The 14,510-nt window shown below is 45.4% G+C and overlaps 1 protein-coding gene across 2 annotated transcripts in view; it reads left to right on the forward strand.

Moving 5' to 3' along the window:
- Positions 1-917: 917 nt before the first annotated feature.
- The window catches only part of IFITM10 (interferon induced transmembrane protein 10), a 46,139-nt gene continuing 32,546 nt past the window's right edge, over positions 918-14,510 (forward strand). Inside the window, exons 1-3 of one of the 2 annotated variants that reach the window (XM_053293113.1) lie at positions 918-1,166; positions 1,508-1,574; positions 2,809-3,241. In XM_053293113.1, coding sequence (XP_053149088.1) covers positions 3,029-3,241 — 213 coding nt within the window. In that variant the 5' untranslated portion in view covers positions 918-1,166; positions 1,508-1,574; positions 2,809-3,028. The remainder of the gene's footprint in view (positions 1,167-1,507; positions 1,575-2,808; positions 3,242-14,510) is intronic. The other variant, XM_053293120.1, reaches the window with a different exon arrangement.

Genomic DNA, 14,510 nt, shown 5'->3' on the forward strand with positions numbered 1-14,510 from the left:
AAACCTCAGTAGGTGTTGGTTTGCAGTTACTTTGAACCATATTTGTCATTTTGTTCCCCATCCACCTAGTCTGAAGATATCCCTTTCTACATCAGGGGCGTAACAAGGCTGGAGTGGGCCCAGAGACAAAATTTTAAAATGGGCCCCTCACTGATACGCGCGCATGCACACACACACACACACACACACACTTCACATGTGACTTTCCTCTGGGGTGCCCCTCGAGGCATGGGTGCCCCCAGGCAGCCACCTCCCCTTGCCTAATAGTAGTTACACCCCTGTTCTACATACATCTTAGCAATCCGTTGTGGTTTTCACCATCCTGAACGGTTGTCTGCTAACTTGGCCAGCTTTCTGCTTGCTCCTAAGACCAGAGATCATTTATGAAAACTACCCATCCCAATAAAGGTCCTTGAGGGGCTTTGCTTCTTACTCCCCTCTCTTGTAAAAATAGTCATTTTATTCCTGCTGTATGCTTCCTGTTTTTTCACCAGTTATCAGTCCATAAAGGGACCTGCTCTCCTACCTCATGACTGCTAAGTTTATTTAAGTGCTTTTGGTGAGCGACTTTGTCAAAAGGTTTTGAAGGAGCCTTTGATCAGGCAAGTATGGTTGTGTGTTGTGTTTTTAGACACAAGCTTCCAACTCTAAAAACCTGGCATCATTTCCCGCTCCTCTTCTTTGCATTCCCCTTCTGTGTTCCCAACCCTTGTTAAGCAGGGGGAACTTCTGGCATGGTTCTATAGGAGGGAGTCTGTGCGTCTGCCCAGTCTGCATTCAATATTTATCCAATTTCTATCCATTCCCCATGACTGGAGCACACAGAGTACTTCTTGCCCCTCGGCGCTCTGCTCAGCGTCACCATTGTAACACCCAGTCCTCGCCACATGATGCTCTCCCCCAAGCCCTCAGTTGGAGGGGATGAGGAAGGGTGGGGGGTGCTGAGCCTAGTACTCTTCCAGCACTGCTGGCCACTTCTGTGTGCCATATGGCAGTTCTCTCTGGCGATGTCCGTGTACGGAGGCCTGGCCTGAGTGAGCGACTTTCTCCGAACAAAAGTCGCCTCTCCCAGAAGTGGCCCTTCTGCTTCTCTGTGCTGCTACGCCAACTCTTTCATTGGGCGTCGAGCGCGCGTGGCCTGGAGATGCCTGCCGCGTTTCCGGCAGGTAGGTGGAAGAAGGGGGGAGGGGAGCAGATTCCCCCCCCCACTCCGCAAAAGGTCTGTGTGTGTGTGTGTGTGTGTATGTGTGTGTGTGTGTGTATGCGCGCGCGCTCTTGGGACCAGAAAGGCGGCGGCGGCGGCGGCAGCAGGGAAAGAGGGGAGGGGGGACCCACAAAAGAGCGTGCCCTCGGAGAGGTGATGTGGAGCTGGCCAGCCTTAAGGCTCCAACGGGCGCATGTGTGCCACAGTGCCTTGCCCTGACTGGGAAGCGGTGCGGGGGGGGGATGCTAGTTGACCTCTTCCCCCTCCCTTTCCCCCTCCCCTCCTCTCCCCCACCAACTCCAGTTGTTAAAGAAGAAGAGCCGGAGGCAGTGCTGAGCTGGAGATGCAGCAACTCCCTGGCTCCCTCCTTGTAAGTAGCCTCTCCTCCTGCTCTTTCCGCTCAGAGGTGGTTGAGTGGATGCATGGATGCATAGAGGGAGGGAGGGACAAACAAACAAACAAACAGGGGGCCACTACGGGCAGGTGGGATGGGATGTGGCGGGGAGAAAGAAAGATTCTTTCGGTCTTATCTCCCCCCCCCCTCCTCCCCGCGCTTTCCATTCTCCTCTTACAGCCACCCCTGACCGTGTGTGACATTGTCCAAAAGGGAAAAAATGCTGATAGGTGAAATGGGGGGGGGGAGTCAATTACATCAGGAATCCAGCAAAGATGAGGACTCAGCGAAATCTATAGAGAGGAAGAAAAAGACAGAGAGCAAGAGACAGACAACGCAGGGCTGATCTGTCGCAGCTGTACAGCCTGCTCCAGTAACAGAGTCGGTTTAATCTCCCACCCAGGCAGCTCCCAGCAAGCAGCTTCGATCCTGGCACGAGACAGAGATCCGGAGGGCTCTGATGAACAGAGGGGAGGAGAAGGGTCGGACCGGGAGGAGGTGGGGAGGGGAGCGCTGCCTGGAAGAGCCGAATCTCCTCTGGGAACTCTTTCCAATCTCAGGCCAGCCGTTGCTCTCTTCTTTGGAAGTGTTTCTTTCTCTTTCTGGTCCTGCTTGGTTTCTTTCCTTTGAAGAAAATGAATGACAGTTCACAGGACGCGCGCGCGTGTGTGTGTGTGTGGGGAGAGAGAAAGAGAGAGTTGTTGTCAGACAATACCGCAAAGGACTTTGGCAGGGATAGACATAAGACAGTGGGGATGGAGAAGAATCGAGAGAGAAAGAGCGTGTGATGGATGTGTCAAGCTCTGTGCCTTTCCCAGTGTGTTAATGAACTCGGGGGCTGTTATGTGTGGGAGGCAGGGGAGGGGAAGCCAAGCATACTGCGGGAGCTGGGAGTGGGACACCCAGCTGCAGGGAGACCAGGAACTGTTACACTGCTGCATACATTGACTGCTCAGTGTGCCAGAGAATACTCCTTTGTGGTACATGTGTGTAAACAGTATTCTCTCTCTTCCTTACTTGCCTGGAAATCCTTCCCTTCACCCCACCTTCACCATCCTTTTTTTCTCCCCAATCTCTTTGCTGCCCCTTCCTCTGTCTTCATCCTATGCCCCCACCTCTCGATTCCTGCATCCTTATACTCTGTTTCCCCCCCTCCCACATCTTTCTCCTTCCCGATCCTTCCTGCCTTCTTCCTCCCCATCTTTCTCAGGGGATCACACTTTGCTGGGATATAGTTGTGTAAACTACGGGCTGCCACCACGGAGAGACCACAGGAACCCCCCTTGGGCCCTCCATGTCCCTTTGACGGGGCCTTTTGGACTCGAAGACCCCCACACGCACCCCAACAGGGGTGCTTTGCTTGTATCTCCAAGACGCCTCCTGTACAGCAAGGATCGCCTGTCCTGTCTCCCTCTTCTGCTGTTTGCCTCATGGAGAACAAGAGCTGCAAAGGGGATAGCCTGCGGCCACCAGTCCAATGCAAACACTCCGTAGAAAAGAAGACGATGACTAATCCCACCACGGTGATTGAAATCTACCCAGACACCACTGAAGTGAACGATTATTATCTCTGGTCCATCTTCAACTTTGTATACCTCAATTTCTGCTGTCTGGGTTTCATTGCCTTGGCGTATTCTTTGAAAGTAAGTACTGATCTCGGCCCCATATCGGGAAGCTTTCTGGGGTCAGGCTCGTGGCTGGAGTGACTCTGTATCTCTCCAGCTGAATTCAGTAGGGTGATGCTGATTTACACTGGCTTTGGAACAAGGTCGGTTTCATATAAGCATATTATGAGGGGGAATGTCTTGGGCTAAGGAAGTGGCATGAACGTTTTGCTTTTTTAGCTGGGAACAGGGATTCTTGTTTTGTGATATGCAAGCATTCACATGCCAAAGTGAGGGGTGTAAATAAAATAGAAATCTTGATAGATAAGAGGAGGGACACCAGCCAGTAGAGATCTGAACTGGTTTTTGTTATTGTTGGATATCTTTGATTATCTCTGTTCTGGTTTCATGGCTTATAAGGTAAGCAAATGGAAATTATAACTGGTAGATATACAATCAGCCAAGAAAAAAGAAAGTAAGTGGCATTTGGGTGGGTTATTATGACATTTATTGTCACAATAATCTTGTGAGGTAGGCCACTGATATTCCCATTTTTAAAAATAGATTGTGAACTGAGGCTGAGATTTGTCCTAAGGTTTTCCAGGGAATCTGTGGCTGAGTGTGGATTTAAATTGCAAGCTAGGTATAAGCTTAAGTGCCACAGGACCACACTAACACTTCACATTTCAGCACTGTCTGTTTGCAGCACTTTCCAAACTTTAGTTCAGGTTTACAATGCTCCTGGAAACAAAGTTGTTTCTAAGCTTAAAAAGCAAGAAGACTGTTACAGCATTTTAAGATGATTTCCTAGTCATCATAGAGTTATGAAAGCTGGAGATGTGGTTCAGGCTCTCTAGGAACAAACCCGGTACCTGATGCATTAGACTCTATTGCATTGTGCAAACACCTGGAGTCAAACTGATGTAAAAGCATGTTATAACACAGTTGCTGCAGTGGAACTATGTTCATTCCTATTAACTGAGTGCATGGCTTCATTCTGGCAAGGGGTACTTAAAAACAAAATGAAGAACCCCATAGAGCACTTCATACAGATCTCATCAGAGTCAGTAGAGAGAGAGTCTCCCTGTCACTAGATTTGTGGTGTTTGGACTAACCCTTAGTGAGAAACCTTTTTGTTTCTGGAATCTAGTAGAAAACATTGTTTGATGAAGAGAGCAGCTGGAAGACTTGAGAAACCTTTGGGAAGTAGCCTTAAGCACAGATCAGTTGTTGGCTTCTAACCCTGCTCTTTGGAGGACCTCTTGTAACCCACACTGCTGACTGCATAGGCCAGTTTCTTCCTTTGGCAAGTAAGAGCAGGAAGGGATGAAAGAAACAGCTGCTGTTCAGATTACCCAGGCAGGCGAGAAGGAAGAGGAAAGTATATCCTGCTTCATTCTCCCCTGGGCCTCATAAATCACAAGGTCAGCAATGGAGACCTTCTGGGAGAGCAAGACTGCTGGCTAGAGTGGTGGAAGTCAGGGGTGGGGGGCAGTATGTCACATGGATAAGAAAGGTGGATCTGGAAATGGGTGTTCTGATTAAAAAAAGGCGGGGGGGAACCAGCAAGCGTGCACTCAGACAGTTGAACTAAAGAGAACCTGCAGCCCACTGGAAAGCTATAGAAGCGTTTTGGCTTGCTTGGTCATCGTAGAACTGGAGATGGCAGGGATGGGGTACCACTTATAGCACAAAGAAGAGCAAGCCATGCAGCTTATCTGGCTTGTGTAACCTTTCCTGAGGTAACACTACCCTGTGAGCACACCAGACCTGCTGTAATTATTCCTCATAACTGCAGGGTGAATATGAGCCAGCTGGGCTCCAGGATTTCATTGCTCAGTGCAGCCAACAAGCAAATTGTAATCATCTATCAAGGAGGAAAGGATGGCATTTCCCCCTCTTTATTTCTTCACACACACCCCTTTTTAATAAACAAGGGGGAAATAGCCAAGTGATTGTAAGAATGAGGAAGGCCTGGGGCTGTCGAACAGTGTCAAATATATCAGAGGTCCAATGCCCTAAAAGAAGGCGCATATAATGGATGTGTTTTGGCAGACGGCATTTACACTATTCAGAGGGATTTCATCACAGAAAATAGATCAATTAATTGCATATAACTCCAGCGACCGTGAATTCCACAAGAGTGCAATGGGCCTGTTTCTAAGCCAGCTGCATCCTTGGTCTCTTTGGTTTCATAGCCTAGCCACCAAAATACCTAGCTTGCATCAAGGGCTTCTGTGCCCCAAGGTCCTTTTGAGTTCAATGACTTGCCTAGATTACCCACTTTCTTCCATTCCTCAGTTTCACTGTGTTTGAAAGTGGGTTGCAAGTGCCCCCCTTCCTGCCCTAAAAGATGTTCCAGGATGTTTTATTGAATGTGCTGTTGTGGGCCAACAGCTATACAAGCATTCTTAGGCAGGTAGCTTGGAAGTTATAGGGCTCACCACCGTTACCCTTTAAACATAGCTTTGCCCTCACTTTAAGTGCTGAGTTTCTTTTGGAAACTGCAGGAAGGTCATTCTGCTCATAAAGTCCCTTGTTGCAAGTTTTAATCCTCAAGCTGCTGTTTTTGTACTGTTATCTGCCTTCCTCACAAGCTTCTTGCAAAATGGGAAAGATTATCACAGCAAACAGGCCATGGCAGTTCTGCATTAAGCGTGGGCATAGATACAATGCAGAATGGCGGTGCACAGGTTAGTTTTCTGTGAATCCCAAATTACATTTTTAGAGGGGGAAATCACATTTCTAGTACTCGTGCCAGAAGAGAGAAGTTTGAAAATGTGCAGGTAATGTGTGCTCAAGATTTTGTATCCACTGGGAGGTTGCAGGATTTGGTCTGATCTTTCTGTGCCCAGGGGTCCAAGTTTCTGGGCTCTACACAGTCCCTTCAGCCCCTCTCTATGACTGCTAGGCTCTGGTTCTCTGTCTTTAATTTAGCCACCATGCTGGTTCTTTTCTTCCTTGCCTTTTACTAATACCGTCATTTTCAGACATAAACATATCCTAAGAGCCTGGCTGGATCAAGGCAGAAGTCCCTCTAGTTCAGTATCCTCTTCCCTACAGTGGCCATCCAGATGCTTCTGGGAAGCCACGCGCAGGACACGAAGGCAAATAGCACCCTCTGTTGCTTCCGAGCAACTGGTATGCAGAGGCAAACTGCCTTTGAACCTCCAGGTAGCATGTAGCCATCATGACTAGAATCATGACTTACTGTCCCTTTATGACACTTATCCTTTATGAATTTTTCAAATGCCTTTTTGAAGTCATCTGAGCTCGTGGAGCCATTTTGAACTAACCATCCTGCATAATTAAGAAGCATCTCCCCTTTCTGTCTTGTCTGCTGTCAGTCAGTTTTATTGGATGACTCTGGGTTCTAGTGTCATGGAAGAAGGAGAAAAATGCTGTTTTATCCACTTTCTCCACCCCATGGGTTATTTTACTATGAATATTAATTTACACAATGCATAATGGATATTTGATAATATTCATATCAAAATTTCCCAAATTCTGTGAAAACCCAAAGCATATATACTTGGTTAAGTCCAAACATTTAGGACACAACTCCACAGGTGTCTCTTAGGAGTTGACTGTATACCTATTATGTATTCAAACCCTGTGGCTCACACTGCTTCACTGCTTTTCTGCTGATCTACATGTCTCAAGATCAGTGCGTCAGGAAAAATCTGTAAAAAGGCAGAAGCTGTGTGTCAGGACCAAAATCCAGACATAGAACAGAGGGAATGTTCTCCAGCTCAAAAAGCTTGAGGTCAGTTGATGGAGATGCAGGCTTGAGCTGGAAGCTGATATGTAGCAGGCAGAAGGTATGCTATTTTGACCAGGCAAAGTCCAAAGGCCAGGTTCCTAATATTTATATATTAGGCCTATTCAGAGTTTTCATCCTGCCTGCCCATTTCAGGGGCTTATTTTGCATACTGATGGAACCATAGCTCAGTGGCAGAGCATCTACTTTGAATGCAGAAGGTCCCTAGTTCAATCCCTGATATCTCCAGGTTGGGCTGCAAAAGTGTACTGCCTGAAATTTGGAGAGCCTCTGACAGTTTATGTAGACAATTCTGAGCTAGATGAACCAATGGTCTGACTTGGTATAAAGCAGCTTCCTGTGTTTCTGTGTTCAGCTCAGGCTTCAGAGCACACACAGCTCCCAGGTGTGGGAGTAGGCTAGGTGCAGCCTCAGGTCATGAGATTCTCTTTTCAGGCCATGGAGACCCTGACACAATATAGGTAAGTGCTCCTCCCATTATAGCTCTTAGCCATTATATGTTTTGCATCATTGCTTCTAGCTAATTCCCAAGTGAAGCAGGAATGGGAGAAATGCAGCATTGAATAATAATGAACCTAGAGAACTGGGATTAAAGAGGAGGGGGTGTGGTTTAAAGTATGATAGTTATATGCAGAATTGTTCAGTCTTTATCTTTGGAGCAAACTCAGATTGTCTGAAGTCTTTGCAGTTGTTTTAGCTATAAAATATTACAATTAAAATTTAAAAATAAAGGATGAGAGCCAAGTCCATGACTTGCTTCTGAATTAGTTGCAGAGGGGGAGTGCATGTTAAGGGGCCGGCTGTGCGTCTTTCCTTCATTCTTTTTATTCCCCCCCCCCCCCGCAAGTATCAGCCCAAACAAAACTCTTCTACAACGTATTGAAGACAGCTCAGGGTTTAGCAAACTTCCAGGAGGAGAGGATTCCACAGCTGCAAAACAGTCACTGCAAGTGCATATTTTATGTGCCCCTTTTGGTCCAGCATGGTGAATGGATAAGGTGGTACTCTTAGTAAACAGAGCACATGTGGAAAGAGGTGGACACTGACATGCCTATTTATCCCTTGCACCCTTGCAAATGTAGGAGATCTGAGCAACTTCTGTTGTAGCAGTTATATTAAAGAGCTGCAGTTTGACAAATCATCAGGTCCACCCTGCCCCAAGAGTTTACAAGAAAATTAGGGGAAAGCCTGAAACTAGACAGGTAAAGGGTAGGGGAAGGAAGCAAATACAAGGGTGTACAGAAGGGATGCTGCTATACAGCAAGAGTTTCATGGGAGTTTTCATTCTGAACTGAATGGATTATTTAAAGAAGCTCTGTATCGGATCATACGAGACAGATTTCAGAAGATATATGCTTCCAGGTAGACAGGGTCTTTTGAAAGAGTATTGTGCCCCTGGCAACCAAATGAAGAGGCAGAATGAAAAGTACTCATAACCCAGTGGGTTTTATAGAGAGTGTCTGACCTGTACTCATCTGATCCTAACGTGGCATTAAATTCTGCCATGAGTTAGGGTTAGACACAAAATGTTTTAAATAGACAGGCATAATATTAGTTGTTCTCATACATGTGAAGACAGGCACTCTAAAGTATGATTCAAGTGGTTTCAACACACATTTGCTGCTTTCCAAGGCATTTGTTTTCAGGGCAGAGAATGTGTGTCTATACCGTTTTGACCACACTGGGAATGCCTGTTTGTCTTCACCCTTAATTTCATTATCAACTTATAATACAGAAGGGGAGGAAAATGAGGCCCATATCTTTAAGGCTGACATGTTTGTGATGATCAGCAGCAAAACCTATATCTGTAACTGTGCTACGCTTATGGCAGTGAAGCCTCACAATTAATAGTAAGTGCATGCTCCAGAAAGGCAGGTGAGCGAGCACTAGAAGAATGAGATTAATGTTGCCACTTTCTGATGGTCACACCATTTTAAAAAATCTCCCTTTTGAGAAGGAGGTAATTTTGTTTTCTTGACTCAGGTGCTCTCTCTTAAGCATCATAATCTGAGAAGAGTTTCCACCTTTCTCAGATCCATGGATAAAAAGCCATCACCCTGCCCTTTGTCAGAAGTCTTGCCTTTGTTTGGGGGGAAACTCAGCTGCTGTGGCTAGAGAAAGGGGAGGCAGAAGGGGACCTCAAGTGAACTTTTTTGTCTAGTCAGAGTACAGAATAGAGTGGCTGTGTTCTTTGGATTCAGCCTTGGCACTGAAAATGGATCCCTGGGCTGATCTCTGGATATGACCATTACAAATGTAGCTTTGTGAATTTGCTTGGTGAAGGGGGGTAGCCGGAGAGGAATCACTTTTGTGAGGAGCTACTAAAAGTACGGTCATGAGGGGAAAACCAGAGGTAGGTTTTTGTAGAGCAGAAAAGCACTTTGTTATCTACACATTATGTTATCAAAGGAGTAGAGGCGCTCTTCCGGTGGACTTTGGGGCCGAAGTCCAGGGCCTCCACAGCCCCTGGGGCCCCCAAAACAGGGGTGAAGCCACCTTTGTGCCAACAGGTTCAAGGAAACCGGGCCACCAATGGAAAGGGCTGCCCAAGTCCATAGGGGGAGGCATGGCTCGGGCTCCAGAAGAGCCCTGAGCAAACTCTCCTCCCCCCATGGCCGGGCTCTGGAGAGCCCCCTCCCCTGTCCTTGCAGGCAGTGTTTGCTGCCTGACAACATCTATTTCCTTTTCTCTCCCTCACTGGAGGGAGAGACAGGGAAATAAAAGGCTGTCAGGCAGCAAACGCTGCCTGAAAAGGACAGGGAAGAGCTCGCTCGGGGTTCTATGGAGCCCAGGCATGGGGAGTTCACTTAGGGCTCTTCCAGAGCCCAAGCCATGCCCTGTGCACATGACATCATGCACATGGGATGTTGCTAGAGGGACTGCCAGGCAGGGCCAGACCCAGGCTGCCATTCGGCTGGCTCCATGCCTGCCCTCAAATCCTCTTTAGTCTGTCCTGTCCTGGGTGGTGTGGTTGCCCAGCAGAGCATGATGATGCTTAATTTGCGGGGGGGGGGGCAAGGGGGCCTCCAAAGGCCTTTAGGTCCAGGCTCCAAAATGCTTAATTTATTTTAAAAGGGTGGTGCTGGAGTTTAGACCTGTGTGAGAATTCTGTCATTAACCCTCTAAGCCAGGGGTTCCCACCTTCTGTACTCCAGATGTTTCTGAACTACAACTCCCATCATCCCCAGCCACAATAATCCATCTTCAGCATTGCGTGCTTGGCCACCTAGCGTGGACTAGCAGGACAACCACCCTAACCCCAGGTGGGACATTTTGTGGGGGGAGGGGGTTGTCAGGCCCAGCCCGGGCCCACTGCAGTGCATGATTCAGCTAATTTAAGTGGCAGTCCTTCCAAATGTGGTATGTGCAGGTCCGTGGGAAGAATTTTATTCAGAATTCCTTCTAAAAATTAAAATTAAAAAAGGTTTCCAGCTTTCCCTGAGTATGTTCTGGTGTAAAAAAATAGTGCATTCAGCTATTTTAAGTGGCAGGACTGTGCATGCCAAATGTGGTATGTGCAGGCCAGTGGGAAGTATCTTATTCAGAATTGCTTCTAAAAATAAAAAGTTTCCAACCTCCCGCTGGGCATGTTCTGGTGTAAAAAATAATGCATTGCAGCTTATCTTCTGCTGGCAACTGGGGATGGGTGGATGGGTGGGCCCCAAAATACCTTCAGGTTTGAAAATTACCTAGATGCACCTCTGGTCTTATGTAGAAAGAGTAGGCAGAAATGTGCATGCACAGCAGACTTGTAAAGCTCCTGGAAAATATTGGAACAATGTTGTGAAGTCTATATCAGAAATTATTAGCTTAAAATGTACTTGGATAATTCTGTAATAGTTCTAGGACTTCTTAGAAGTAATGTCAAGATAAAACATTGTGGCTGGGATCCTCAAATGATTCTCAGTGCAATGTTTCAGGTTTTTTCTTTTGTACAAAAGACCCTCCAGTGATATACTTCTGAAACTCTCTTCAATTTCAAAAGATATTTCCTGCTGTCTGGGAACACAGATCTATTGACATCTGGTATCTCTTTATTTCGGTCAGTGACCAGCATGAGATTAAAACAAATGTAGAAGAGAAAACAAGCAAACTTTTTATCCATACCTTTTTTATCCATCCATTTTTGCCCACTTGCTCATTACTGCTGATTGCATTAAATATTACCAAGGAATGCGGTGGTGGGGAAGAGTAACATTGCAAAGCTTTGAATGATTTTTTTAAAAATGTTTTAACTTTAAAATGTTGAATTGTTAACATATTTCACTCATACAAGAGAGAAAAGGTTATAAGCAATATATTAGCGGAACAAGTTGTATGCGGATTATAAAATGCAAAATCATCTATTGACCTTGTGTTCAGCTTAAGATGGATGTTACTAAAATGCACTTTGCAATGCCACCTTAATCAGGACAGTGAGTCATAGGGCTGGTTCAGATGACCCAACAAACCATGGCTCATTGGGTTGGAAATACAGCCTGAATCCTCCGGAGCCTATTTTTTCCCTCCTCCCCATATCTTCTCTGCTCATGTGCCATCGGCATCCTAGTTAGGTAAGACAACAGCCCCACGTATCATCTGAACCTAGAGGTATTATTATCTAGCTGTATTCACAGCTTAAAAAACAGCTGTGGGTTCAGAGAAGCAGTGAAACATTGTTTTACCTAATTAGAATTTAAAACATCACTGCTCTATGCGGGAACTAAAGAGGGAGTAGTGAGCTTGAGAGGTTTCAACCTACCCACCCCCACCGCAACACATCGTGTTTCAGGCCCAAACACATCGTGGTTTATTATTTATTTTATTTATTTAACACATTTGTATACCACTCAAAATGCAAGTTTCTGGGTGGTTTACAACAAAACCAAAACAACCGATAAAAAGATTAAAACATTTCAATAATTAAAACTTAAAATGTTAAAACTATTAAAAACACAATTAAAACAGTATCTAATTAAAAGCCTGGGGGAACATATGTGTCTTGACTGCCTGTTTAAAAGTTGTAAGAGATGGGGAGACTCTTATTTCAGCAGGAAGTGTGTTCCAAAGCCTCTGGGCAGTAATGGAGAAGGCCCATCCCCGAGTAGCTACCAGACGAGGTGGTGGCAACTGCAGACAAACCTCTCCAGATGATTTCAATGGGCGGTGTGCTTCATAGCAAAGAAGACATTATCTTAAATTTGTTTGTTGATCATATGACCCAGCTAACCAAACATTTGGCACCAGTACAATGACAAAGACAACTAATGAATAATTACTGAGGTGGAAAGAAGCTTTCCTTTACGATTCTAGAGAAACAGGTTTTTGAAATAGGTTTTTGCTTTAAAAAAAAACCCCAATATATTTATTGTTTTAATAAAATGGACTCACATGTGACTTAAGCGAGATACTTTGTGAATATGAATATGAATTAAACTTGTCCATTAGAGAGAGAGAGAGAGAGAACAATTCCTTAACAGGTGTAATGGATGCGGCATTGTTGTCTAATTCTTCACTTATTGTGGTTTTATAACCCCTTGTTCCCCCAGATACACAGTCTAAGCTTTGAGGAAGAGTTAGCCAGTCATATGCTCCATAAAAATTTCATGTAGCGGATGCAGTAGTTCTTAGCCCAGGCTTCAGTAATGATGGAAAGACTGAAGGAGGCACTCAGTACATTGCAGGATCAGAGCCATTTTGCTGTCTGCAAAATGTCATTTGGATGTAAAATTTAATTTAAAAAAATAAGTGCTTCAAATCCTATAGATAGAAGCTGGGTTATCAGGAGCACTGAGTGTCTATAGCTTCCATTGACTTTGCTGGAGCACAGCAATTTGAAGACCCAACAAATTGGCTCAAGTTAAAGAAAAGGAAATGCAAGCTGAACATTAAGGCAGTGGGGATGTCTGCCAGACTGTGGAAACATGATGGTTTGCTACAGCTGAGAAATAAATAAAATAACCTGCTTGGTAAAAGCAGTATAAAGAATAAGTCAGCGGGGTAGTGCGGTGGGCTCGACAGCTTTTGTATCTTCATAGCCCTCACTGCCAGAAGGGACTATTATGGTGGTCAATTATTTTGACCTTCTGTGTGGCACAGGTCAGAATATTTTTTTGTCAGTAATTCCTGCAGCAAGCCCATAGGGCTCTTCACTTTCTTGCAGCTCTGATTTTATAGTAGTGGGAAGGGATGGCTTGGAGAGATGGGGAGGAATGGCAAAAATGCAAGCACAACGTTTTTCAAAGGCACAGAAAGATTGACAAAAGAGGCAAGGACCATTGCATCCACAGCTTATGCACAGGGGGCTGTGAGGCAGAGATAGTGATGGAAAGCAGCAAGTGGAACCCCTGGGGGAAAGACCTGTAGGGGCCAATCAGGGTAAAACCCTTTCTGGACATGTTTCAGATTCTCCTGCTCCTTGACTCTCACAGAGTGCTAGAAACACTTGAAAAAATAAAGTATAAACATCTACTTAAATTTATTTTTTTTCAAACTAGTTTTATATTTGTGTTTTTATTTTTATTTAGAGGATATGCACTTTCCCTTTCTTGTGCTACAGTGGTGCATACATGCAGCCAGGTTTTAAAAAGAATTGGTGAATAGCAGCAGGGCCATCTTCTATCCCCTTCTCCTGGTTAAAAAGTTAATTGAGGTTAGTGAGCCCTGTGGATATGACTGTGACAATCCTGCTTAAACCAATGATTTGAATCCTGGTTATCTATCCTGCTTAAATGCTGGAGTGGTTTGACCAGGATTAACCTGAAACTCTGGGTTCCCACAATCTGCTCCACAGGGCTCACTAATAGGAACATAGGAAGCTGACTTATACCAAGCCAGACCATTGGACCATCTAGCTCAGCATTGTCTATACAGACTGGCAGCGGTGTTTCCAAGGTTACAGGCAGGAGTCTCTCTCAGCCCTATCTGGAACTGCCAGGGAGGGAACATGGAACATTTTGCATACAAGCATGCAGATGCTCTTTCCAGAGTGACCCCATCCCCCAAGGCGAATTTCTCAAAGTGCTCACACATGTCTCCCATTCAAATGCAAACCAGGGTGGACTGTGCTTAGCAAAGGGGACAATTCATCCTTGCTACCACAAGACCAGCTCTTCTAATTATCTGGATTCATTTTTAAACCCAAGTCCTTGTGATTGTGTGAACCCAGCCACAACTGCCTAGTGACAGAGCAAAAGCATGAATCACTGTCTCCAACTTTATTTCCAACATAAAGAGTCTCATTTTTCTCACCATAAAGACCATTATCTTCCCAATGTTACAAGCTAGAATTCCAGGAACAGCAGTGGACCCAGGAATACTGCAGAGCTGCAACCCTGATAAGACTGAATCTCTGTTACTATCCCTATTGCCTGCCCCCAAGTTGTAGATTTTTTTTTTAAATCAAACTTTCTATGATGAGCCTGGCAGCTGAATTGAAAAGAGGAGGCACACTAAGCTCCAAAATAATTACAGACTATCCTATGGCTGATGGCATGGCCATTCCATCTCTCAATGGGAGCTTCAACTGCTGCTGACTTCCATGTGTGA

Source organism: Hemicordylus capensis, chromosome 1 (assembly GCF_027244095.1).
Source record: "Hemicordylus capensis ecotype Gifberg chromosome 1, rHemCap1.1.pri, whole genome shotgun sequence".
Taxonomy (NCBI): domain Eukaryota; kingdom Metazoa; phylum Chordata; class Lepidosauria; order Squamata; family Cordylidae; genus Hemicordylus; species Hemicordylus capensis.